The sequence below is a fragment of the Schistocerca nitens genome, chromosome 9, assembly GCF_023898315.1.
Source record: "Schistocerca nitens isolate TAMUIC-IGC-003100 chromosome 9, iqSchNite1.1, whole genome shotgun sequence".
Lineage (NCBI taxonomy): Eukaryota > Metazoa > Arthropoda > Insecta > Orthoptera > Acrididae > Schistocerca > Schistocerca nitens.
Genome location: NC_064622.1, coordinates 431,650,617 through 431,677,114, shown reverse-complemented (window position 1 = coordinate 431,677,114; position 26,498 = coordinate 431,650,617). Strand labels below are relative to the sequence as shown.

Sequence of the window (26,498 nt, the reverse complement as noted above, 5' to 3'; positions counted from 1 at the left end):
CAACATTAATACTGTCAAGCCCATTGTCCACATACTTCAGTTTTCGCTTCGAAGCATGTGGAGTAATTGAAGGGGATTCAAGTGTTGTGTTACATTGTATTTCAGTATTAGCAGAGTTAATCCATTTGATGAACCGATTTCCATAAAATTTATGTTGTTTTACACTGAACTTCTTAATTCTTCCCATTGCTTTCAAGTGAATTAAGAAACTCATGCACACAATAAGAAACTCACGCATACAATTGCTTTGCTGTAAACAAAATATTTGCGCCAAAACAACAGCAAACAACTCTCTACATAAACAAAAGATAAGCAACTGTAAAACCTTTGCAGGTTATCCTACTTACAGACTAAAAAGTCATAAAAATGAAAGAAATGAGAGTAAAACTTTATTTTTAACGGAGCTGACTGTGTGCCATGGGGACATTGTGGTGCGTGCAGGCACTTTTACATTCCTCTAATTTTGGTACTTTCTGTGGTCCATTTTCATGGAAGTAAACTTTTTCTCGTTCAGTAAACTACAGAGAATTTGACAGTTACTCACCTACAAGTCCCCCTAATGGACCTTTATAAGGTTTAGGGAAACATATTTTAAATGGTTAAGAGGTTATGAAAAACAACACAGTAAATATAGTTAAAGAAGGTTCATATTGAAGTAAAAAGTATCTTATTTCAGAAACACTTCACTCACAAATACTCAGTATCCAAATTATGCAATAGCATTTCATGATGGGGCACATGAAAACTTAAAGATGAGAGAAACCAACAACAACAAAATAATTTTGCGCTCATGGTATATATCAACCTTACCTTTAACAAAATTAATGTTTTTCGATGAAATCTTCCAGGTTTATCTGCCGAGTTGTGATGTCATGTTGCCACAACATTTTGACAAGTTTCAAATTTGTCATCTTGAGGTGAAATGATGCTACAACTCGACTGATAGGCCAAGAAGATTTCATCAATCAAATTTGCCAAGGAAGACTACATTCTCAAAGAATGTTCACTGTGTCAAACTAAACTAATTTGAAAGTCACTATTACAGACATTTCATTTAAAAATTGACTTTGAACTAAATAACTGAAAAATGGTACAAAGAGTGTTCACAATTTCAACAATTTGTAAAAGAAACAAATTATATTCACAATTATAATACAAAAATACAGCATGTTTGACTGTCAACCTGAGATAAATTATCACGTCTCAGGCACCTTTGCAGTCTTACTGACACAAAATCAGTCACTTTCACCAGCAGAATCATCTGCAAGAACAATATCATGCCCTGGAATATTTTGTGGGTCAAATGTAGCTTCAAAGCACTTTTTGAAAACATAACGTGCTTTTTTACTAGGTGGGGAACTGGGCACCATATCATCTTCACAATCAGACAATCTTGTCGGTAGTCTACTAGTCTGATAAGTACAGCTATTTCTACTGTAGAAGGTATCACAACTTTCATGATTGTCAAGAACATCCATGTTTTCGTCGACATCCATTTCACAATCTCTGTTAGCTATGTCCCTTTTCATAGCTGTTTTGCTGGAAGATGGAACATCTTTCGATCTTTGGTTATTTGCAGTGTACACCTGTGAGCAGCCCTCTGCTGGTTCTGTGTCATCACAGAACATTTCAAAAATTTCTTCAGCTCCCAGTGCTTCATCACGTGCTGTTCGTCCTGTAATAAAGAGTCTTTTTAAGTAATGAATCTGCAGAAGAGAGAATAGGGAGTACACATATTAAAATATGTTTGAGAAAGTATTAATGAATCATAGACAAAGGGAGAAGCTGCAAAACTAAAACAAGATTGTTCCTATTCGGAAGGCCTTGACTTCCAATCCTTAAACAGATTTTCAGTGTTTTCCTAAAGCTGCTTAAAATTACTTTGATGCAAACGGATGTTAAAAATCACAACTATGGTCCAGTATTTTCCTTCAAATATACAATATATTGCTCTTCTACTTTACACATATAACAGTACAACACATCTGAACCATGGAAAGTCCAGGACGGAGTAACAACAATCTGAAGAGGATATATTGCTAATCAATAACCTGGTTTTCAATCTATCCAGGTTGAGTGTTTCAGAGAGAACATTAGGAAGTGGTTGACTAGAACAGGGGAAAGGAATACAGTAGAAGACGAATGGGTGGTTCTGAGAGATGAAATACCGAAGGCAGCAGGGGATCAAACAGGGTAAAATACAAGGTGTGATAGAAATCCTTGGACAAAACAAGAGATATTGAATTTTATTGAAGAAAGGATAAAGCAAATGAAGCAGGCAAAAGGAAACACCAACGTTTAATACATGAGATTGACAGGAACTGAAAAATGGCTAAGCAGGTATGGCTAGAGGACAAATGTAAGGATTTAAAAGCATATTTCACTAGGGGAAAAACAGATACCCCCTACAGGAAAATTAAAGAGGCCTATGGAGAAACTAGAAGCAGATGTATGAATATCAAGAGCTCAGATGGAAAACCAGTCCTAAGCAAAGATGGGAAAGCTGAAAGGTGGAAGAAGTATACAGAGGGTCTATATTATGGAGATAAGCTTGAAGGTAATATTATAGAAAAGAAAGAGGACACAGATAAAGATGAGAAGGGAGATATGATACTGCAAGAAGAATTCAACAGAGAACTGAAAGACTAAAGTTGAAACAAGGCTCCGGGAGTAGACGACATTCCATCCGAACTACAGAAAGTCTTAGGAGAGCCAGCCAAGACATAACCTCAGACTTCATGAAGAATGTAATAATTACAATTCCAAAGTATGAATATTACTACAGAGTGTCCATACAAAGGAGATGAACTTGAAGGAAATATTATAGAATATTACAGAAATGGGTGATGACCTATAAATTACTTGTTAAATAAGTCATAGTTGCAAAATACTACCACAAATTCTTTGCAGTAGAATGACCTCAGTGAAAATCAGTTTGGATTCTGGGGAAATGTAGGAACAGGTGAGGCAATACTGACCCTATGTCTTAGAATATAGGTTAAGGATTGGCAAACCTATGTTTCTAGACAGAGAGAAAGGTTTTGACAATGTTGACTGGAATACTCTATTTTAAATACTGAAGGTAGATGAGGTAAAATACAGGGAGTGAAAGGCTATTTACAACAAGACAGCAGTTAGAAGAGTTGAAGGGCATGAAAAGGAAGCAGTGGTTACGAAGGGAGTATGACAAGGTTGTAGCTTATTGCCAATGTTATTCAATCTGTACAATGACCAAACAGCAAAGGAAACAAAAGAAAAATTTGGAGCAGGAATTAAAGTTCAGGGAGAAGGAATAAAAACTTTGAAGTTTGCCGATGACACTGTGATTCTGTCAGACACAACAAAGGTTTTGGAAGAGCAGTTGAATGGAATGGACAGCGTCTTGAAAGAAGGGTATAACATGAACATCAACAAAAGCAAAACAAGGATAATGGAATCTAGTCAAATTAAATCAGGTGATGCTGAAGGAATCATATTAGAAAATGAGACACTTAAAACAGGACATGAGTTTTGTTATTTGGGCAGCAGAATAACTGATGACAGCCGAAGTAGAGAGGATATAAAATGTAGACTAGCAATGGGAAGAAAATTGTTTCTGAAGAAAATAAATTTGTCAATGTCAAACATAGATTTAAGTGTTTGGGAGATTTTTCCAGAAGTATTTGTACCGAGTGTGGCCGTGCATGGAATGTGGATGATAAACAGTTGAGACAAGGAGAGAATAGATGCTACAGAAGAATGCTGAAGATTAGGTGGGTAGATCATGTAACTAATGAGGAGGTACTGAACAGAATTGGGGAGAAAAGGAATTTGTACCATAACCTGACTAGAAAAAGACATCAGCTGACTGGACACATTCTTAGATGTCAAGGGATCGCCAACATAGTATTGGAGTGAAGTGCGGGGTGTAAAAATCTTAAGGGGAGACCAAGAGATGAATACAGTACGCAGATTAAGAAGGACGTAGGTGTCATTGGGTATTCAGAGATGTAGAGGCTTGCACAGGATAGAGTAGGAAGGAGAGCGCTATCAAATCAGTCTTTGGGCTGAAGATGATGAAAACAACAACAACAAATTGCTACTCAACAAATAGAGGAAGTGTTGGAGTCACAGACAAGCACAATCAAAAAAGGTTGCTAAAATATTTAAGCTTTCAGATAACATTTTTTCAAAATAGAAAAAAACACACACACACACACACACACACACACACACACACACACACACACACACACTCTCTTCACATAAACACAACTCACACACACACGTATGTGTGTTGTACGATTTCTAATTCAGAAGAAGGACTTTTGTCTGAAAGGTTAAATATTTTAGCAGTTGCTCATTGTGCTTCTCTGTAACTCAATGTCTCCTCTATGAGGTAAGTACAAGACTTTCTTATACTGTCCAGTCTACATTTCTATTGACATAACTGCCAGGCAATTGTAGTTCTTCTTTTAGCAGAACATGCAAGCTCAGTTTCTTGTTTTGTATGCACATGTAGAGCTTTGATGCAGCAATGCCCATGTTGTTAAGAAGAATGATAGAATATCACATTTATCCACTGATACCAGGCACTAACTTTCAATCAAAATGTTCTCCCCTGTACAGGAATTACATAATGTGTGTACACATACATGTTATGGCACAGGAACAATGACATATGGAAGTTTGGTTCTGGCCATGAATCGAGCATGGATAGCCAAAGTGGTGAAGGTGACCACTCGCATAAAGCGAGAAATCTGTGCTCCAGTCCCGGGCCGGCACAAATTTTCCTTGTCATCATTCCCTTATGCAGCTGATGGTTGTTTGTATTCACAACTGCAAATGCATTTCATGTATGTACAGCCTGGTTTAGTATGACTAACTGCACAATGATAGCATTGCGCCCTGGCACTGTAACCGATTAATCACAAAGTTGTTTTATCCATTTTTTTATTTTTTGTCTTTACAAATGACTATTTGTCCATATAATATGAACTATCACACCATAAAATAAAGTATGCATTAAGATGCAGGTGTGTACAGACTGCATTCGTCTGTAGGCTTGCACCCTGTGCATGGTGTATTGTAAGTCTGCAGTTACATGTAGTCCATGCATAACATATTTTACAACTAGATATTTCACATCAAATGATATATGTGGGGATGGAGCAAGAAGAGCCAACATTCAAAAGTAGCCATCTGTGAATGCATGAAATAAAATTCTTTGCAGGTTAAGACTGAACAGTACATATTTAAAAAAAAGAACATCAAAATATGATGACCTACTTGACTTTACTTATCTTTATCAAAAATACTACACATATCAACAATTATTTTTGATCTAAACTCACAAAGATGCAAAAGAAAGTGTGGGCTATATGAAAGCTTGCATGGCAAGAAGACTACATGTGTACATTTCCTCCCTTAAACAATGACAAAATCAGCACCCACTGGTAAATGAATGAGGCCTATTTCTACATTGTGTCTGTTTCTCTTTCTGATTCAGAAATACTGCTGACAATGATTCAGACTTTTAGCGATACAACCAAGGAGATAGAAAGAGAAGGGATTTGGTCATGGAAAATGAAAGAAAAATTTGGCAAAAGAAATGTCATCCTTCCACATTTATCACACATTGATGAGTCTACAATAAAATTTTCTTTACAGACTGTAGACTTCTGAAGAATATCCTAAAGCTTCTGGTTCAGCCCTGACAGCTAATTTATAATAAAGTAACAAAGGAGAAGTTTGCCTTCTCATATCTCAGAGACTAAATGTATGATGAACATGAAACTTTGTATGTTCTAATCTAACAACACAAGATTCTCAACTACAAAGTTTTGTTTACGTGCCACTTTCCAATTAATGAAATGCAAAGAGAAAGATTTTGTAAAAAGATCAAAAATGCTGTATCTTTGACCTGATTTTGCAAAAAAACTATGATCTATAAAACTTTTGGGTCATTAGAAAGATAATGGTTTTAACCACAAAAAAATGCATACTTGATTGCCATTTAGGTTAGGTTAGGTTAGGTTAGGTTAGGTTAGGTTCACGGGCTAACAATGCTAGACAATTTGAATCAAAATTGGGTGCAAAAACCAATGCTAAACATGAAACTTTATATACGGTAGGATGGTAGACTGAACTTCATTCACCTATTATTTTCCAGTAAACTACAAATAGGGTATATTCAACACTTGTTTTACAAATACTGTTTCCTTTAAAACTTACATTTTTCAAACTTTTTGAGCCACTTTCTGCGGTCCAATTTCTGGAAACATACTCTCGGCCAGATGTTGATATTAAAGAAATGGGAAGCTTCGAAATGAGGTGTATTTGTATGCAAAATGTATCCTAGCTTTTAGGTCAATAAAATGAATGAGCTTGGGCTCGAGGAGGCATGTATTTTATTAGTGTGTCATTTTGTTCTGTTAATATGTCAATAATGTTGCAATGTTGAGAAGTTTAAAATCAAAATTGATATTATTTTTTGATCACCGCCTATATGACATATGCCCATATATTTGAGAATCGGAGATAAGTACTTAGCAAATGGCTTTGTAAGCAGACAGGTACCATAACAAGACTTTGAAACCTAAATTTGGAAACCGGATTACCAGCTTGGGAACCTGGATAAAGAAACCTACCTGTAGCTAGTACTGTACAGCTACTAGGCATGGCCCCTATGGTGATGGGATTCATGTTCTTGAATTGGCAGTGACACTGTCACTGTGGTCCAATGCAACACAGTGAGATATTAGTTGTCAATTTGAAAACAAAACCACACACAATTAAACATGGGCAACAGATTGCTGTAACGCAACCTGTCTCCATTGTACATGTCACCGAATTTGTCCGTCATTGTCAAGTACTGTTAGTGCCGACTGAATATGATTTTCTGAATGCCTGAAAACATACTCTTTCCAGCATTAAATTGTTTCATATTAATTATGGAAATCCTAATTCAGTGTTATATATTTCAGCAATTTTTATGAAAATCAGGTTTCAACTGATTTTGTAGAAATTTAGAAAGTGGTATGAGAATGATATTTTACAATGGAAAACCTAAGCTTTTGTGGCCACAGTTTCATGTTTACCACACCTTTAATCTACGAGATATGACAGGCCAAAATAAAAAATTTATTCACAGTGAGATTTTTCGTCAGTTTGTTTCAATGTATGCAGCATTGTTAGCCCCTGTTGGAAATTAAACCCACTGCTCTGTTTTTTTTTTTCTTTTTCTTTTTTTTTTTTTTTTTTTTTTTTTTTTTTTTCCGAATGAGACCATGAGACCAGTTTTGAAGCTTTAATAGAAAACAGTATTTGTAAAAGAAGTGTCGCATATACCCTATTTCCTCTTTCTCACAAAATTTCTCATATTTTTGTCAAATTTGTAGATTATTGTAAAATAGTAGGTGAATGAAATTTTGTATTCTACAACCTGGTGATACCGACCTATTATATATAAAGCTTTATGATCAGTATGCATTTACTCTGTGAGATATAAGAATCCGAAGTTCAGATTTTTTTCATGCTGCAATTTTTGTGCCCAACTTTGATTCAAAATGTCTAGCATTGTTAGCTTACATTGGATAATCAAAAGTATGCTCTTCCTAATGAGTCCAGTTTTGAAAGTTTTATAGAACAAAATTTTTTGCAAAATGAGCTCAAAGAGACTGAATTTTTATCTTTTTACACAATCTTCAACTTTGCACTTCATTCATTCACTACTGGAAAGTGGTACATAAACAAAACTTTATATTTGAGAACCCCTGTGTTCTAAGATTACTACATGTCAAGTTTCATGTTCCCCATACCTTTAGCCCATGAGACAGAAAAAACCAAATTCTGAACTTTCTCTGGCACCTATTTTTTCAGATGATTTTGTCTCAAATTTTTTGGCTGAATATGGCTCATAAAATTCCTTTCATTATTATTCTTAAGAGAATGCATAAAATTGCACAAGATGGTTAAATCTCATTTCTTTCAACAAAACATTGCCCAAGACATAACAGCTCAAAGTCACCAGAAATTCACACTCACTCTGCACCACGTCAGGCATGGAGGCAAACAAGTGACTATATCTCAGCCAGTATTGCTCCCACAAGTGTCTGGGTTTCCAAATATTCATGTAAAAGTTCATTAGCCATTATAAATATAAGAATATTTTTAAATTTCTTTTCAGTTAATTGCTTAACATCTATTGTACATCTCCACAGCATAACGTTCATAGGAGTTCTCACCACCTGCGGCGAAAAAAGTAAATGTTTCTTGAAGCCTGAAATTATGCCATAATCATATCAAACAATGGAAACTCCAGGTAGGAATATCAACAATGTAGAAAAAGACAGATTGCTACATACCTTAAAAAGGACACACAAGTTGCAAACAGGCACAATTAAAAGAGACTTACATAAAGCTTTCAGCCTTAGTCTTCATCAGTAAAAGAGAGACAGACACACCATTCACACACACAAGCAAAAGACCACCAACTCCAGCATCTTAGACCGGAATGCCATAAAGATACTTTTTAAAGCAATTAACAGATACCAAAAGAAATAACTACAAAAAACTAATCCTCATTTTTATTTTTAATACAACCCTGAATTGATTAAAATGTTCAAATGTGTGTGAACTTAACTGCTATGGTCATCAGTCGCTATGCTTACACACTACTTAACCTAACTTATTCTAAGGACAAACACACACACCCATTCCCGAGGGAGGACTCAAACCTCCGCCGGGACCAGCCGCACACCTGAATTGATTATTTTTCTTCAACATGCACTGCACTGATGTAAGACTAGCCCGCACTACCCTAAACATTTGTACTACACATATTAATCTGGCAAGTAGCAGGTGACATCTATAGATATCCATGTTTTTGTTATATTTGATAAACATGCAAAAAAACATCTATAATCAACTGAATAGCAAAACAAACAAAAGACGCATAAATTGCAAAGATTAGCCCAATGGATTCCCAACCTTATTTTTGCATTCATAAGTAACCTATTCCTCCCTAACAATTTTTCTATATTAGATCTTCCATGACAACCACAGTGACACCATTTTTAATGACTTAGTATCCTCTTTGTTTCCTATTGTCGCTACAATAAATTACATTTACCACTCAAAGAAATTTAAGGTTGTGATTGCCTTCTAATAAACAAAGTTGTGCCGGCCGTTGTGGCCGAGCGGTTTTAGGCGCTTCAGTCTGGAACTCCGCGACCACTACGGTCACAGGTTCAAATCCTGCCTTGGGCATGGATATGTGTGATGTCCTTAGGTTTGTTAGGTTTAAGTAGTTCTAAGTTCTAGGGGACTGATGACCTCAGATGTTAAGTCCCATAGTGCTCAGAGCCATTTGAACCATCTGAAACAATGTTGCAAGAAAAAATAAATGCAATACCATTTTCAATTGGTGCCACAACAGGATCCACCATGGCACTCTGCTTGAGCAGCACTTCTTGAGTGCTGTTTTGATTGCTACTGGGTTGTGTTGTTTTAGCTTTTGCAGCAGCATTGTCTTGTTTCTTGTCTTCTTTCACAGAACTTTTCGATTTTTGTGATGTCTGGCTTTGTGAGTCACTGTCAGTTGATAAAGTTGCAAGAACAAAATGAGCCTCAAATGTTGGTTTATTGCTTATCATAAACACAACTGGCCTGAGGGAAAAAAATGAAGAAATGTTACATTACCTTCTGACAGACACAATTTTAAACAGAAAGCATCCAATTACTTATACCAAAACTCAGTTCTGAATTAATTAACATCATTTTAATATAAATTTAACATGGCAACACTTCCTTGATGAAATCCAACTATGAATGTTTGAAGGGAGAAAAAATTGCAGTTAGCCAATCCTGTATGTATAGCTGACTGGCAGAAGTGTTGTAGCAAAAAAGTCATCCAAATTATTATTTCCAAAATGAATCTTTTACTCTTTAATGGAGTGTGTGCTGTTTTGAAACTTCCTAACAGGTTAAAACTCTATTCTGGACTGGGAGTCAAACCCAAAATTTTACCTATCATGTGCAATGCTCTTACTGACTGAGCTATTCAGGCAGTTGCAACTCACCAAACTTTTTACAAGATGTATACTATCTCATAACCTCACACTTACAGTTATATAAACAGGGCAATGTGATGTTATGGTGATGTTCCCTTCTGTTCTGTGACAAGTCTGTAGATGTTCAGTTTGAATGACCTTAATACAACGAGGCAGAAATTCAATCTGTGCTATAGTCTAAAGTCTGCATTACAATGTTCACCCTCTCATTCGCACTGCCCTCTCCTCTCTTTTTAGGATTTAGGGAGCTACCTCAATGGCAAGCTTGTTAGCAAGCTTGCCTCAAATATTCTGAGAAGAATGTGGTTGTGGTTCTTCTTCTTCTTCTTCTTCTTCTTCTCCTTCAGTTCCTTTAAACTTTCAATTGTTGGGGTGGGGGGTAAGAATGTGGTTAAAGCACATGACATTTTAAAGTGCATAAAATAGTAATTCAGTTAAAACTGCATTCAATCTTTTTCATTGCCTCACTTAAACTGTTAAAATTGTAAACATGGTCATCTTTCCAAAATATTATTAGAACTTGAACACATAACAGAGCAAATGCACAAATGAAGACCTTAGCTGTAAACAAGGTAAGGGACAAGTTGGTTGTGTTGAGAAATTGCACAGCAAAGTTTCAATAAAATGTCATACATAAGATATATCAACGACAGCCATTGTGATTTTTTAATTCAGATAAGTCACTATTGTCAAGTAATTCTTGAGTAATGACATAGCTTTAAAATCATAAATATATTCAAAATTTTATTCTTAAAAATATCTCAATGGTTGCTTAACATTGTTCACTTGCAAACTGACTGCACTTAACAAGAATTACCATTGACTTATCACTGTTTACTTGCTGGGCCACTTATCAAAACATTACTGTGAAACCTCTCCAAAATACAAATTTAAAAGGTCTAAATTGTTTCACTTTATGATTCTAAGATTTGCATTACCAAGTTTTGAAATAATGACGTATAACAACCTCAAAATGTAATCTATGACATTAAGGATGATCCTTGTAACTGCAGCCATAACACTGTCAAATAAATTCATTTAAACAATGTTAAGGGACACAGCTTAACATGGTTTACTTGCTTAAAGGATTATTCACCCTTACCTGAATACCAATGGCTTTCGAAGTGCATTTGTGTTCAGGATCTTTATCTGAGTCATAGTTATCCTCCTCAGATTTGTACAAATCGACCCTGAAATACATTTTCCTAGCACGAAACCACACACATTACTACAAGGGCTATCCAGAAAGTGACAGACATTTTGGTCTATAGCTGTAGTGGGCAGGGCTACAGCTGCCATGTTTATGCCATAATGTTCCTATACTCAGTATGCATCCAGTGGTGGTAGCATATCGTCTGTTCCTCTGCTACTTTGCTTTCTGTGACATGTTCAAATGTGCACTACAACAGAAAATCCCACCACTTGTGAGGTGCATCCTGTGATTAGGTTTTTGTTGGCAAAAAACTGCAAACCAATTGAAATTTATCACAACCCTTGTGATGCGTACAGAAAAGAAATAACGAGTGAAAGCTGGGTGAGGAAATGGTGCATCGATTTTAAAAATGGCTGTAACAATGTTCATGATGAGGATCGCAGCGGTAGGCCTAGTCTTGTGAACAACGAACTGGTGATGAGAATCATCAAAAAAGTTCATGAAAAACATCGTGTCATCACTTTTGCAACATTTCCCCAGATTTCACAGAGATTGGTGCATGAAACTGTGGAGGAGAAGTTTGGTCACAACAAATTTTGTGCCAGGTGGGTTCCCAAAATCCTAGTGGAAGACCACACACTGGCTGAAGTGCTGATCTTCTTCAAAGATTATGAGAAAAATGGTAACAAAGTTATTGATCATATGGTAATTGGAAATGAGACTCGACCAAAGCATGTCAGTTGTGGAACAAAAAGTTAAGTTGATGGAATGGGGACACACAAATTCTCCCAAGATGTTTCTTGCAAATGATGACAGCAAGAAACATCATGGCTACTGCGTTTTGGAACTCAAGGGAGTGATTCTCATTTATTTCCTTGAATAAGGCATGACATTTACCTCAGAGAGGTATTGTCCAACAATGACAAAGTTAAGATGGGCAATACAAAACAAATGTCAGAGAAAAGTAGTACATTTTTTTTTTCACAATGCACATCTACACACAGTCAGTCATACCTATGATCTCCTACGGGATTTTGGATGAGAGGGGTTTGATTGTCCACCACACAGCCAAGATTTGGCGCCAAGCAACTACCATCTCTTCCCAGAATAAAGACATGTCTTGCAACACAGTGTTTTGATACTGATGACAAACTGCATGCTGGTATAAACCAGTGGTTGTGATTGCAGGCAGCAGATTTCTACAGAGATGGTACTGAAAAACTTGTGCCACAGTATGATAAGTGCCTCAGTTTGAATGGCAATTAAGCAGAAAAATAGTTTAAGAGTGCACCTTCAAAACATATATAATAAAATTTGATTTTCCCATATTGTTAATTGTTTAATTTCAAAATCTGTCATTTTCTGGATAGCCCTTGTACAGCCAGCACCTACGTTTCTGGCAGTTACCACTATTTACGCGCAAAAGTTGCCATTAGTGCATTCACGTATCATGTTTTATATGCAATAGCTCTGTTTTTCATTGACTGTCTCTTACCACCGTTTACACCCGAGGTATTCAAAAAGATATGTTCCACATTCTCTTAATACACTAAGATATACTCTCTAGTAAATTATGGAGCACAAGAGACATTTCAAAAAATCTTGAAATTTACTCCACAATCATCTCTATGTCTGTGAAAATGGGTGGTAAACTAATTGCTGATGTCTTGTCTGAACATAAAGAGCTATCATTTAAAATGTTACACATGAAAACTACCCCCAAGAGCATCACATGTTAGACAGTCCTCTTTCTGGAACAGAAGCTGTGTGTATTGTATCCAGAGACAAGGAAGGACAACTTCTCTCATCTAAGTGAATGGAAGGCCAAGGCCGAAGAGCTGACACCATCTGCTGTGGCTTCTGGTATTCTTGCTGATACATGGCTCTACACAAATAAGATTATAGACTGTAGGGAAGCATATGATTCCCAGCACCTGCTTCCTTGGCCATAAATCACTGCCAAATCACTTCCCTAAATACTATGTACCCAGTACTCAGTACAACACTCTTCCCCATAGTTTGTAGATGAAGAAGGCTCACCTAGGTAGTCTGCACTGATCAGCACATGCCCTGTATAGTCTGGAGGTGACTTGAACCAGGTGCGCACATGGTTGCATATAACTCTCTACAAAATATAGTAAACTTATTTGGTACATAGATCTTGAATAAATGACCAATATAAAGCACATAGTAGCTAAGAGTATCCACTTGTGAATACTGAGATGCAGCTCCAGCATTAATTTAAAAAAATTATAAATCACAGCTGAAAACATATACAAGAAAGCAATCTCTCCTGTAATCAATAAAATTTGAATATTTTCAGCCTCTTCAAAGTTAGTGACTTTGTTTCATCCAGAGCCTTCCATGAGATTTTCAAGTTTTTCCAGATTGACATTTCAAATTTTTCTGGGCTAATTTTTGGTGTTTGTGAATGCATATTCAACATTTACCAGTTTTTATGGCTGCAAATGAAGTTTTTTGAGATATCTCATATTAGTCATTGCTCCAAGTTCAGACAGAACTGAAGGCTGCAGGAATTTTTCAGCATAATTGATAAAACTAATGAGAGTCCACAAACAGAACAGAAAAAAAAAATTACTTTTGATGTTGTGATTGTACTGATCGGGAGATTTATAGCTAAACCATTAGCTACATACTAAAACAGTGACAATGAGCAACAGTTTACTTTTCAGTTTCATCAACAACTCTCAAAACTGCAATCTTTTCCTGCCCCTGGAAATTTAACTGTTACCATTATCTGGCAACAAAGTACACTATGCCATGACCCTGTATGGTAATCTCAAGTATATGAGAAATGCTCACATTGCAAGTGCTGTCACAGGAAGGTGTAATATTAATAAACTTTGATGGTAACAATTCATCATGTTTCAAACTGGACACACTTCCCACTATGGTCATTGTTAACTTGAAGTTTGACACTGCAAGAAACTTGGCAAAGTATTATTTTGCTCTAAAAGTAGTAAAAAAGAACAGAAGCCTGACTATTCAATCTTCACAAGATGTATGTTCCAAAATGGACATACAGGGTGATTATAATTAAAGATCCAGTTTCAAAATGCCATAAGAATAATGTCAAATTTGAACAGGATATTATCAAAGATGGGGAAAGTTTATGGAAATGAAAAAATTTAATGAAAAATTTTACCATTAGATGGCTTTCTAAATATCACAACATAAATGGGTTCATCTACAAGTGACAGATGAATTGCAATATGACAGTTATGGTGTGAGCTGCGCACTGTACTGGTAATGTGCATGATTGCACAAGTTTGGCATTCAATACCTATGGCACTGTTAATAAGGTAAGCCATTCCACCAATGAAGATTGTATCACACTGGATGGAAAAAATCAGTTTTTAATTGTCCCAAGGTCAAAACCAATAAGTAGCAGAAATGACATTGATTTTTAATTGCCTTGGTGCCAAAAGCCATAAATAAATCAATCTGGTACTGGTTTCTAATTGTTACAAGACTGGTGTACGACTTGTTCAAGATGGTGTCCACTGTTTTCCACCACAAAAGTATGTTTCACAACAGATCGGAGTGCCTCAGGGATCACGTTTCGAATGCACTGCACAATGTTTGTAATTGGAGCACTGAAGACGCTGCATCTTTCAGATAATCTCACACCCAGAAGTCATATAGATTAATACTGTGTGATCTGGACAGCCAGGCAGTATAATGATGGCTGATAATTCTATCCTTTCCAAAATGCCTCTACAGCAGCTGCTTCACAGGCTGTGCAATATGCAGATGAGCTGCATCTTGCATAATGATCCTAACCGCACATCCACACTGTTGAAGGGTTGGAATGATGCTGGTGCACATAAGCCTCTCATAGTACATACCAGAAATGGTATAGTAATACGACTTGCAGGACCCATTCCTTAAAAAAATATGGCCCTACGACAAACAATGCCATCGGCCTGCAAAAAACAGTTACCTGTGCAGAATGAAATGGTACCGGTTTATCTCCAAGTGGATTTTCTGTTGCCTGTATTCTGAAATTCTGCATATTGACATGTCCCTGGATATGGAAATGGGGTTCATCTGTTCACAGGATCACTGTCTACTTCCATGCGAGCAAGAAATTCTTGAGACAACATTTGTGTCTTACTGGTAGGTCAGAATTAACCAACTCCTAAACATGGATAATTTATTATGGGTAGTAATGAAGGACGCTTCATAGAAATGTATGCACCATGCTCATTTGCATGTCAACAGTTTGGGCAATTCCCCAGGACTGCATGTTTGTACACCACCACACGATTCCTCCTTGCAATGCTGTGGCTGCAACTTTTACTGATGTTGGATTAATTGTTTCCCTTCCTCTGCCACTCTACACTTCAGAGGAAAAAGTCTTTTCAAATTTCATGATCATTTTCTCCAGACCCTTGGCAGTTATCAGACTACCTTTTTTCATATCCTTCAATGCCTGGAACTTCTGCAGAGCTGGCACACAGTCACCACTCTTGTAAAAGAGCTTTAACAGTAGTATGTGCATTGAGAGAATCCCAGCATCTCAGATGCAAATTGTGGAACAACTGTGTATCCCACATCTTTTATTTTGGATATTCTGTTGCTTACAGTTCCACCTAGTGATAAAATTTCTGTTTTTTTTCCCCCCATTAAGTTTCCCCCTTTTTCAGTAATATTAATATTCCATTCAAATTTGATAACATTGTGAGCAGTGGTTCTTTTTGACAGAATTTTGAAACTGGAACTTTAATTATAATCACCCTGTATATTTATATATTTACTTTAATCAAACAATCCTTCTTTGCTTATGGTAAATGACGAATTCACTGCTAAATTCTCATGCACATGTTACACTCTGTCACACTCACAATCATGCAATGGGAAACAAATCTGGTCCCCAAGAAGCCACAAATGATAGTGAACATTCCTTTGGTCAGCAATTGCTCGAGAGGTAGTTACAGTTGAGCAACAAATGCTACAACAATTCAATACATTTCTTCATCTTGTTTTTTGTGACTCCAGAAACAACTGGTTCCAAAGCAAAATCTCAGAGAAATTTGTAGCAAAATAGCTTAGTACATTTCTTTCTGTAAATGAACTGTTCAACTCCCCACCAAAGTATTTCTGAATTTCCTGAGAGTTTAACTTATTTCTCCAGTCAGTTCTATTTTCCTGATAATTTTAGACTTTCCAGACAAGCTGTCATGTTGAATGAGTAAGCAGGGCAGCAGTTGAGAGCAATTAATGAAAACTGACTTTATACCAGCACTTGCAAAGGTTTGGTACGGTAGTAATTTCTGAACAGCAAACAATATATTCACTTAAGGCATTACCACTAAAAGGTAAGTGACAGCCCTTCAGTCTCACTGGAGAGGCTATATATGAGACTGGCGCTGTAGGCAACTGTGGCTGGCATAACTCTCTCAGGGCAGACTACTTCAAAGGCCTTGAGGTCTATAGGCCACTCCGGTCCATACACTGTGCTTCTGTATCTACTGAAGATCACACAAAAGCTTTATAAAACTGAATCATATGCACTCTGTCTATCCCAGGGTAGACCTGTGACTAAAGCACTTAAAGATGTTCAGCATGTACATGTCCCTTAAATGCAGTAACAATGACAACTTTGAAACAAATACGTGGTCCTAAGACATATGAGTTAAACAAAAGATGAGAACAGTTCAACTAGTCTCTTCAGGCCACTTTCCTGGGAGTTGCAAGGGTGAGTTTCTGTTGCATAATTAGAGAAGGAAAAAAAATTACAAAACTGTCAACAAGTAAGGAGCACCGCACTGGCCTCCTTGTCGTGAATGTTATACTATTAACGGCATTGTCAAAGAGGGTTAAATTTAAAAACTTCCTTGAAAGGACACCACCAGTGAAACCTGTGCCCTAACTGATCAAATTTGGTGTCTAGAAAGTATTGTCATAGTAACAACAAATGAATAAAGATAGACAAGCATGGAAGCCAGATCAATGGTGAAGTGCTAGAATATTATGCTTCCAACTAATGTCAACCATGTTTCTTATATGACGAATGTTTGTAATTAAATGCTGTCTTCATGAATTGTCTCCAGGGTGGTCTAGTTGTCAAGATTTCACTGTTACTGCTAACCTACACTGACTGGAGGTAAGGATCCATGTGCTCTGATTCAGACCAGGGGACAGCTGAGCATTCCATCCAACAGTCACTGTTACTTCTAACCTACACTGACTGGAGGTAAGGACCCATGTGCTCTGATTCAGACCAGGGGACAGCTGAGCATTCCATCCAAAATCTTTTCTACACAGCTCATTATTGCAATGCTCTGTAAACACAGAACATGCTTCGACCTTTCCCAGTTTGAGGAGGGAGAGCAAATTTCCTCCGTCATAAGGTTTGAAATTCTCCTATGTGCAAAATTCTCCTATGTCACACATCATGCAGCCCAAGCCAGCAATTTCTGGCTCATGCAGCACTGCTCTACCAAACATAACAGGTGCAACCCCTGCAAGTAGTTGCTTCTGCAGTATCATAACAACACTAGCTGGCATTCCCTCAGAAACAGTTACACGTCAACACTGCTCCAACCATGTTGTGCCACACCAAAGCAGAATCATGGTTAGCAGGCATATTCATGTCCCACCAGGGCTCTATAAGAGCACAAGGTACCACACTAAGGCAGTCTTTGCCTAGACTACACTACTGCTGCTGCTGCTGCTTTAAAGCCTCACCACTAGGACCAATCTCATCTGGGCTTCTACTCCACTTGGTACGGAATTTGTAGTATGTGGCACTCCGACCTAAAGATTTTTCCATAAACTTTGCCATTCACCATCCCAGATGTAGCACTCAGCCCAGGCACTAAAGTGATGTATAATACTTTTTCTGTCTTCACTTGATGAGACATAAACTGTGCTGCTTACTGATGCCTTCCAATGATTTTTTGTACCTCCATTCACAGACACATTTCTCATGCCAGAAGCGAAACAGTAATCAAACCAGTGGGTGAAAGGAGCAAAACTGACTTCATCTGCTGTAAAGATTGCCACAGGGTTTCCTGGGCTGTAAAAGGATTCTACTCATAGATTGTCTTGCAACAAATGAAAAATCAACTGCTGAATACTACACAGACGAATGTTTAAGGACTAACTAGAGAGAAGAGCCTTGGATTGTGTAAGGAAGGGTGGGGGTGGGTGAGGGATGGGAGGATGGGACCTTTCATAGGGATGTTGCACCTGACTAGGGTCTTTTGGTATGGAGAAGCCTGATGAATCTGACGTTTGCACATCCACGTTGACACATCCACCTTCCCCAAAAACTTGACATCAAATGACTTCCACATACAAAAAAATTTATGAACGGAAAACATTAATAATGAGGTTATGGCAGAAAGTTATTAGTAATTTACAGACCTTCTTGAATCACCTAGTCAGTAAAACATGCTGGACAAAGTGCATTAATGTAGAAAAGTATTATACTGAAAGTAAGTGATTTTTGAATTATTTTCTTCTTGTGTTTCTGCTAAGACTGTGTTACAAATTACAAACATAATCAGGTTTTATGAGCCCCATTGTCATTTCTGTATACATCCTAAATGACAGCTCTGAACTCAAAATCCACAGGATCAGAAACTAAACAATACACACATCATTCACTGAAGTTCTATCTATATAAAAATTAAGCTAAGAACAAATCAAGCAAATACCAAAGATTTTACTATCCATTGTGGTGTTACTTACTGTCCAGATTCCTTAAAGTTGATGGCCACAGGGACAGAAACACTTTCAGCAAATACAACTAGTGATTTGAACTCCTTCAGACAAAAGGTAATTGTTGTTTCAGTACCTACTTTAAAATACTCAAAGTCTCTGGGCTCCAGACATAACTCCGTGTTGATAACCTTGCTACGATCTGAAATAAAAAGACAAGAAATCTGAAAATGTGGATAAACTACAGCTCATATCAGAATTTTTCCACAATTGCAGCTAAGTAACTGTTCTCTTAGTAATCATTTTTATTAATTTCCAGCAATAGAGATTAAATCACTTTCAGCTGTGTCACACTACAGAAATGTCTTAGTTCGTAAGTAAAATTTCCATGTTTGCTTAAAAAGGGGCGGGGGATAAAGGGATATGCTGAATAAGATAATGCAGTAGTATGAAATTTGACTGTCTTCTTTCAACATGGTTGAAAAGGGAAAATTAACACTTTAAAACAGAGGTTTACTCCCTGCCACTCTGATAAAACACAAACAGCAGAGGTTGAAAATTATAGCATCAGTTTCATGCAAAAGTTCTAAAGGTTCTAGTGCTTTGCTAGAGCTTTACTCACAGGATAGTTACACAAAACATCAAGTCAAAGTGGCTGTTGTGAAGCAACGTAATCTTTTTTCATCATCTCAGCAAAATTGTTGTTGTTGTGGTCTTCACTCTGAAGACAGGCTTCATGAAGCTCTCAATGATAGTCTATCCTCTGGAAGCCTCATCATATCTTAATAACTACCGACATAATCCATATCAATTCATGCAGGGGGTTTATCTTCATAGTCTCAAATGTCATCGAATTCAACATATGTTATAATTTAGGACACAGTAAAAAACTCATTTTTTTGTCCAAAAAAAAAAAAAAGAAACCTGGCCTAAGATACAAGCTGCTGATGATGCCTCGAGCACCACTTCACATGTTATTTTCAAGAAAAATGTTAAAATGCTACATCTTTAGAACAGTTCTAGGTATTTTTTCATTTATTTATTTTTTACTTGAAAGATAATATACTGCGATATCCACTGTTTGAAAATGTGTGAGAATGTTCTCTTGCTGTATTCTTCCACCTTTCCTAAGATTTTTTTTCATGACAATCCCAAAAATTTTTGTATTTTTTTTCTTTTGATTAGTACCACACAACACTACAGTCCCTGAAAAAGGGAACTTCTATTTTCAGCTGAACAGGTTTTATAAACAATTGAAAATTTTGCCATACATTAGTTTCTTTTAACATGCTGTCACGTATTAGTCACAAGTAATCAAAACCTATTCTTATTCGACACAGAATTTTATTTCTTCTGGAAGATAAGTAAAGAGGCACATTTTTCAAACATTACTGGATGATTGCAAAATCTATGTGAAAATTTCAAGAAGTTACAGGTCACAAAGCAATCAACTTTTGTGCACTCTGCTTAAAACTGAAACTAGCTATTCACTGAACTAAAAATGTGTTCAACTGCAACACTATTTTACTTTGACATCGAGAGACAGCTTCCTGCTGAACAAATAGGAACTGAGGCACTCATAATCTTTAAAATATTGCGAAATGGAGGTGAGCACTGGCAGTGGTGAACTCATAACTGATGTCTATAATCACTGCAATCCACCAGTCACAGTCATACATACAGGCCACAAACATCCCTATTTGTAGGTTGTGAATCTGAATATTCTCTTGCTGTTTCTGAGGTCTTGGCCGGACAAATGAAATTTCTTCTTTCTTGCTCTTTAAAGTTCATGCAAGTTCACTCAACACTTTGAGTCCAGGAATGGGTTTTCTGAATTACTTTCACAGAGGGTGTTTGGCTAGACCATTTTTCTTTTTCTGCTGGTAGAATTCTTCAACTTGCCTGTTTGGACAAAAGTATCAGGGCTGCAAATATGTATGATTTCACCACTCTTGTAAAATCCTTGGCATTCTGAATTGCAGTTGTAGTTGTGCTGGAGAGATGTAGCATGGTGCTTCAGTTAACCTCCTACTCCATCACAAGGCCCTTACCCATGACCAGAAGCACTGTATATCCTCTCCATTGGCACAAATGTCTATAGTCAATTCAAACAGTTGGTAACAATTTTTGAAGTGACGAGGAGCACCGCTGGAAACTGATGATCTTTACTGCCTGTGATCGAACTTGTTGATGAATTTTGCACATTGCCAACAATGCATCTGTTGGGTCATGCCCCATGTCATCACTTACAACTGCAACAGAGGTGGTTGTTTTGAAACTTACATGACTTCTGCAAAAATTGAAACTTGTTCATTACTCAAAAGGCATCCTTGTACTTCTAGTGGCAGAACGACACACCACTTCTAAGCTGTGGCTGAATGGCGCACCATTTCTCAGCAAAACCACAGTGAAGCTCTTCAGCCTGTAACATCCCTTCACTTTTGCAATTTCTTCAGATGTTGGTATATTACTGCTTTCAGTGTCCATTTCTCAAGTTCATCAATGAAAATGTCATTGGCAAAAGTTTTCTTGGTTAGTTTATTTTTCTCCCATGTTGCATACTTAACTTCTGTAGACTCATCTGCTGTGACTTTCAGACGAAGTGTCTGTAAAGCCAATCCTCCCTTTACAGGGCAGTCACCACAATCCTGAAACAAACAGGTCTCTTGCTTTACATCACAGACTACTAACGAGTTCAAACATCTGACAAAGGTGTCATATGTGATGTATTCAAGTTAGTTCTTCAAAGCTACGACACTAAGTTTGAAATTCGCACAATACACACATAAACATGGGTGTGGAACCATCTAATTTTGTCATAGTGCATAAAAGTTTGATCTTCCAATGTATAATATTATACCGAGTAGTTATAATTAAAGTGCAGCTACTCACGGAGTTCCACTGCAGGCTGTAACTAACATATGGTAGCAAAACTTGGTAAACACAGAACCAATTTACTCTGGAAAAAAATTAGTTTCAGTTTTGGTTACCAGGTGCAAATCTGGCTCTGTATGAGACTATGACATCCACTCTGTCACTTACACGTCATAACGTGATTAAACAGTATTGCTACTGAGAAGAGAGACTGTGCACTGTTAGTGCAACTGTTTTTTGTGAATGGCAGCAATAACTGCCACATTGAGGCAGTATCGCCGACTGAAAGGTCTGAGGAGATGTCCGACATAATTAAATGGTTTAAAGAAGATAATACTGAAATTCGAAAACACATTGGAAGAGAAAGATGTCTTGTCCTAGTGGCAGTTATTGATGAGGTTGTTGTTGCTGTAACATACCATGCAAGAGAGATGTATAGATGATCTTTCTGACATTCACAGTGCCAGATTTGCACTTGGTGGCCAAAACTAGAACTAATTTTTCCAGCATAATTCAGTTCTACACTCACATATTAGCATATCTACTAAGTTTCACTGCCATATGATAATTATAGTCCACACCAGATCTCCTTGAGTAACTGCACTTTACTCCTAACCATCCAGTATATTCCTTCTTGTATATGGCAAAAGTTTCTTTAACACTGCCAGTTATTTATCTTTTCGCTTTCACCAATTTTCCTCCTTTATTTTTTATAGTTTCAGTGTCGTTTTTGTTGGAACTTTGGTGAGGACAGTCCCACTTATCTTCCAGATAAAATGACATGGTATTTGAACTTGAGCTTTTACAGGATAACTATAATAGGTATCTGGTCTACTGAACACCCCTTTTACAGACGTCACATTTCTTGTTTTGTCCACGATGTATATGTCCAGTGATCACCTCTCACAAGCCTGAATATGGTCCCCAAGGATAGATGGATACTTGTGTTGATCCATTTGCCTTCCAGAATGACAAGATTACCCAATGAAAGCCATGAAAACATTCCCCAGATCATAATGCTTCTTCCTCCTCTGGCCTAGACCTTTCTGATGATTGCTACAGGGTGTATGCTTTCAGGCATTTCACAACGTACAAGCCAACAGCCATTGTTCAATGGATATAAAACATGATTCATCTGAAAAGGATAGCTGTTGCCACTTAGTGGATGTCCAGTGGTGGTGTTGGCTAGAAAATTTCAGCCTTTGTCACCAATGAACAGCAGTTAGTTTGGGTGCATTAACCGTGTGCCTGCTGCAGGGGCCCATATGCAGCAATATTCACTGAATGATGGTTGAGAAACACTGTTGGTAGCCCCTTAGTTCATCAGGGTGGTCAATTGTTCAACAGTTGCACAACTACTTGTTCACACACACTTTTGCAGCCATTGTTCATGCCTGTCATCTAAAGTCCATGGTACACCACAGCTGCCTCACTGCCAGTTTTGGGTAGCGCCATTTTGCCATGCACAGTATACTTTATCCATGCGGCATGTGGACAGTTTATAAATTTATTCATTTTGGAAATACTTCCACCCCTGGCTCAAAAGTCAATGATCATGCCCATTGGACATCAGACTGAGCACTCCTTTTCCACATTATGACAATGATTGCAATGTTTTCCATTCCCCCCCCCCCCCAAAAAAAAAAAGCTTTAATGCCCTCCACTCTTAGTCCTTCTACCTGCCATCTGTGAGTGGTTACTGAATACTGGTGGGTACATTAATGTGACTGGGCCATGCATTCAGATGCACATAGAATGTGATGAAAAACTGCTTTATTTTATAAAACCTCTGGGAAAATACTTGAAGAGCTTGCATCTTTCCACTGAATGATGCACATGACTAAACAACTGAACTGATGTTTGAAAAAAAAAATCCTGGCAAGTTGTGCAAGCTTGTTTTAGTTAATTTTCTTCTGAAGATGGAATATCTATTTGAAGAGTGTGGCCAGTTTTGCTTTGGTGTACTCCCCCACAGCTACAGCAATTTTTCTATGCTTTCTTGATGCACACAGCTTGCGACTTGACTGACCATGGTTTCTTAACAGGATTAACACCCACCTCTATAGCTGACTGAGTCAGGGAATGAAATTCTTCCTCTAAAGATGCAGAATCTGCATCATCTGCACCATGTGAGACTTCGCCTTGTTCAGCTATCGTCAGTGTTGATATTCTGTCAAAGCATTTAGAACACAGAACGTAATCACTGGAAACATCTCATCTTTGAAACAGTCTTGAGATTAGCACATATATTTCCAACCTGACGAGAGTTTGTTTTCTTTTACTACTCTCATATACCAGTATTTTATGGACATGCAGATAGTCAGCACACTTCTCTCTCGTGTGACTCCAGTGAGAAGACAATTCAGACATACGCCATTCCACAAAAGACCATACAACTCAACCAACAGAATCCTTACAAAAGTTTACAGACACAGAATTATCTGGATGGCCTCAGACTTCCTAAAGGGCTCTGCAATGTAGAAATAAGCTATGAAAAACTTTAGTACATAACCAGAAATAAACAACTGCAACAAGGAAGTTGGCAAGAAACAAATGCAACAAAGAAAACATTAATAAAAAGCTGCAATAAACAAATCAGCCTTGGAAGTTAAAATATGAACATTGTTTCTAAAACTTGTTCAACTGAAAAGTGAAAGTTCTCCTTTTCGGGGAGTGTAGTACTACAGGATACTAATCAACAGGGGAAAAAAAAAAAAAAAAAAAAAAAAAAAAAAATTGGGATTGGTATTTTTCAAAAAAAAGTTTTACTCTAAAAGTAAAGAGAAGTCCATAAGGATGCATCAAGAGAATTTCTGAAGCATATTTCCAAACCAAGGATATCTTTGTAATTATTAAGTTATTTTCTTTCAAAAAATAAAAAAAAAATTCCAGAATTGTCTCAGATAATACAGTATTTTAAAGTCTTTCCTTAAAATTGTGGGTGCAACAAGGTGCTCGAGATGCCATCTTTGGCGACTTGGATCTCGGGCCAGGAATTTTTTTGCACAAAACAAATTCCAGATCATCTGTGAGTAACTAAAAAAAACAGAATTTTGTGTGACATTCAATAGCAGTAAAAAAAAACTTGCAACAAATAGTGTGGCTGCATGGTGTAATGGACAGGATATTAAATTCATATGCAGGAGGTTGTGGGATCGAATCATGTCAGATGCAGTAAATTCCTTTTTATTTTTTTTTATTGAAATCACCCTGATCATTTTTATTAAATTAACTGATTTAAATGTAATTTTTTATTTCCATTCCCTTGTCACATTTATAATCATAATATCAACTTGTTCATTTGCTCTCATTTTTCTTCCTATCATTCTTTTCCACTTGAAATTTTTTTCAAGCTTTTTAATTAATTTTCGATTTAATTCCTTCTACTTTCTCACCCTGGTTTTTTGTCCGCATTACTACATCATTACATCTATTTCTCATTTTGTTTGAATTTTGCTATACTTTTTAATTCTTCTTTCATTTAAACCTTCATCTGCATTGTTTTGTTCATGTTTGAATGTCTGTATGACAATCAACATGAAAAAAAATTGCACATTATGTAACATTTTCAAGCTTTTTAATTAATTTTCGATTTAATTCCTTCTACTTTCTCACCCTGGTTTTTTGTCCGCATTACTACATCATTACATCTATTTCTCATTTTGTTTGAATTTTGCTATACTTTTTAATTCTTCTTTCATTTAAACCTTCATCTGCATTGTTTTGTTCATGGTGCAATACATATTCAGATTATGTTTGAATGTCTGTATGACAATCACCATGAAAAAAAATTGCACATTATGTAACTAAAAATTCATTTTTCACACCTCTGCACACTCAATAAGGATAGATTACTTGGTCTTTTGTTTTTTAACTGATGGATCAGAATTTTCAAATAAATGTATATTATAATAGATAAATATAATTACATCGATATTCACAAAAATTCCGACTGGAAAAAGAATGATATAAAGAAAAAATTAAACAAATGAAAAAGTTCATACAGTGATTAAAATAATGTGACAAAGAAGTAGAAATAAAAAAAATAGATTTAAACCAATTTATTGATCAAAATAATTATCAAAGTCATTTCAATTAAGATTCAAAAATTAAAGAAAAGTTTACTACACCTGACAAGATTCAAACTCACAACCTCCTCCAAGTGAAGCTATTAACCTATCCATTACACCATGCAACCAGACTATGTAATTTGATTTTTTAAAATATTGATTAGAATCATGCAAAATTTTGAAGTTTCTTTTGTCAATGACTCGCAAACATGGGCCCACCAGTGTGAATGGGTGCAGGGTGTGATATCTGTGATCTCAGTCTACATCACTGCATATTTGGTTTCAAAAAGTCAGTCCCACCACTGGGGACCTCTTCTTGTGAGACTATAAGGGTAAGATTTTTTTTGTAGCCTGCCTGAATTGTTATTTACTCTGCCCACCACAACCTAAATTCATTTTAATCTGCCTACTGTATTCTTGTCTAGGTCTCTGTCTATAATTTTTACCCCCACCTTACCACCAATTCTTCATGACTCAGGATGAGTCTTTCCAACCAATCCATTCTTTAAGTCCAGTTGTGCCATATATTTCTTTTTTCCCAAGTAGGCTCAGTGCCCCCTCATTAGTTATTTGATCTACACATCCAGCCTTAAGCACTGTTCTGAGGCACCACATTTCAAAAGCTTCTATTCTCTTCTTATCTGAACCGCTTACCGC

The 26,498-nt window shown here is 36.8% G+C and overlaps 1 protein-coding gene across 1 annotated transcript in view; it reads right to left on the bottom strand.

The window, feature by feature from the left end:
• Positions 1–629: 629 nt before the first annotated feature.
• Positions 630–26,498, bottom strand: part of LOC126203702 (cell cycle checkpoint control protein RAD9A) — a 34,068-nt gene continuing 8,199 nt past the window's right edge. Inside the window, exons 4-6 of the mRNA XM_049938072.1 lie at positions 18,928–19,099; positions 9,395–9,648; positions 630–1,675 (exon numbers count right to left, since the gene is read on the bottom strand). Of these exons, the coding sequence (XP_049794029.1) occupies positions 1,236–1,675; positions 9,395–9,648; positions 18,928–19,099 (866 nt within the window). The 3' untranslated portion in view covers positions 630–1,235. The remainder of the gene's footprint in view (positions 1,676–9,394; positions 9,649–18,927; positions 19,100–26,498) is intronic.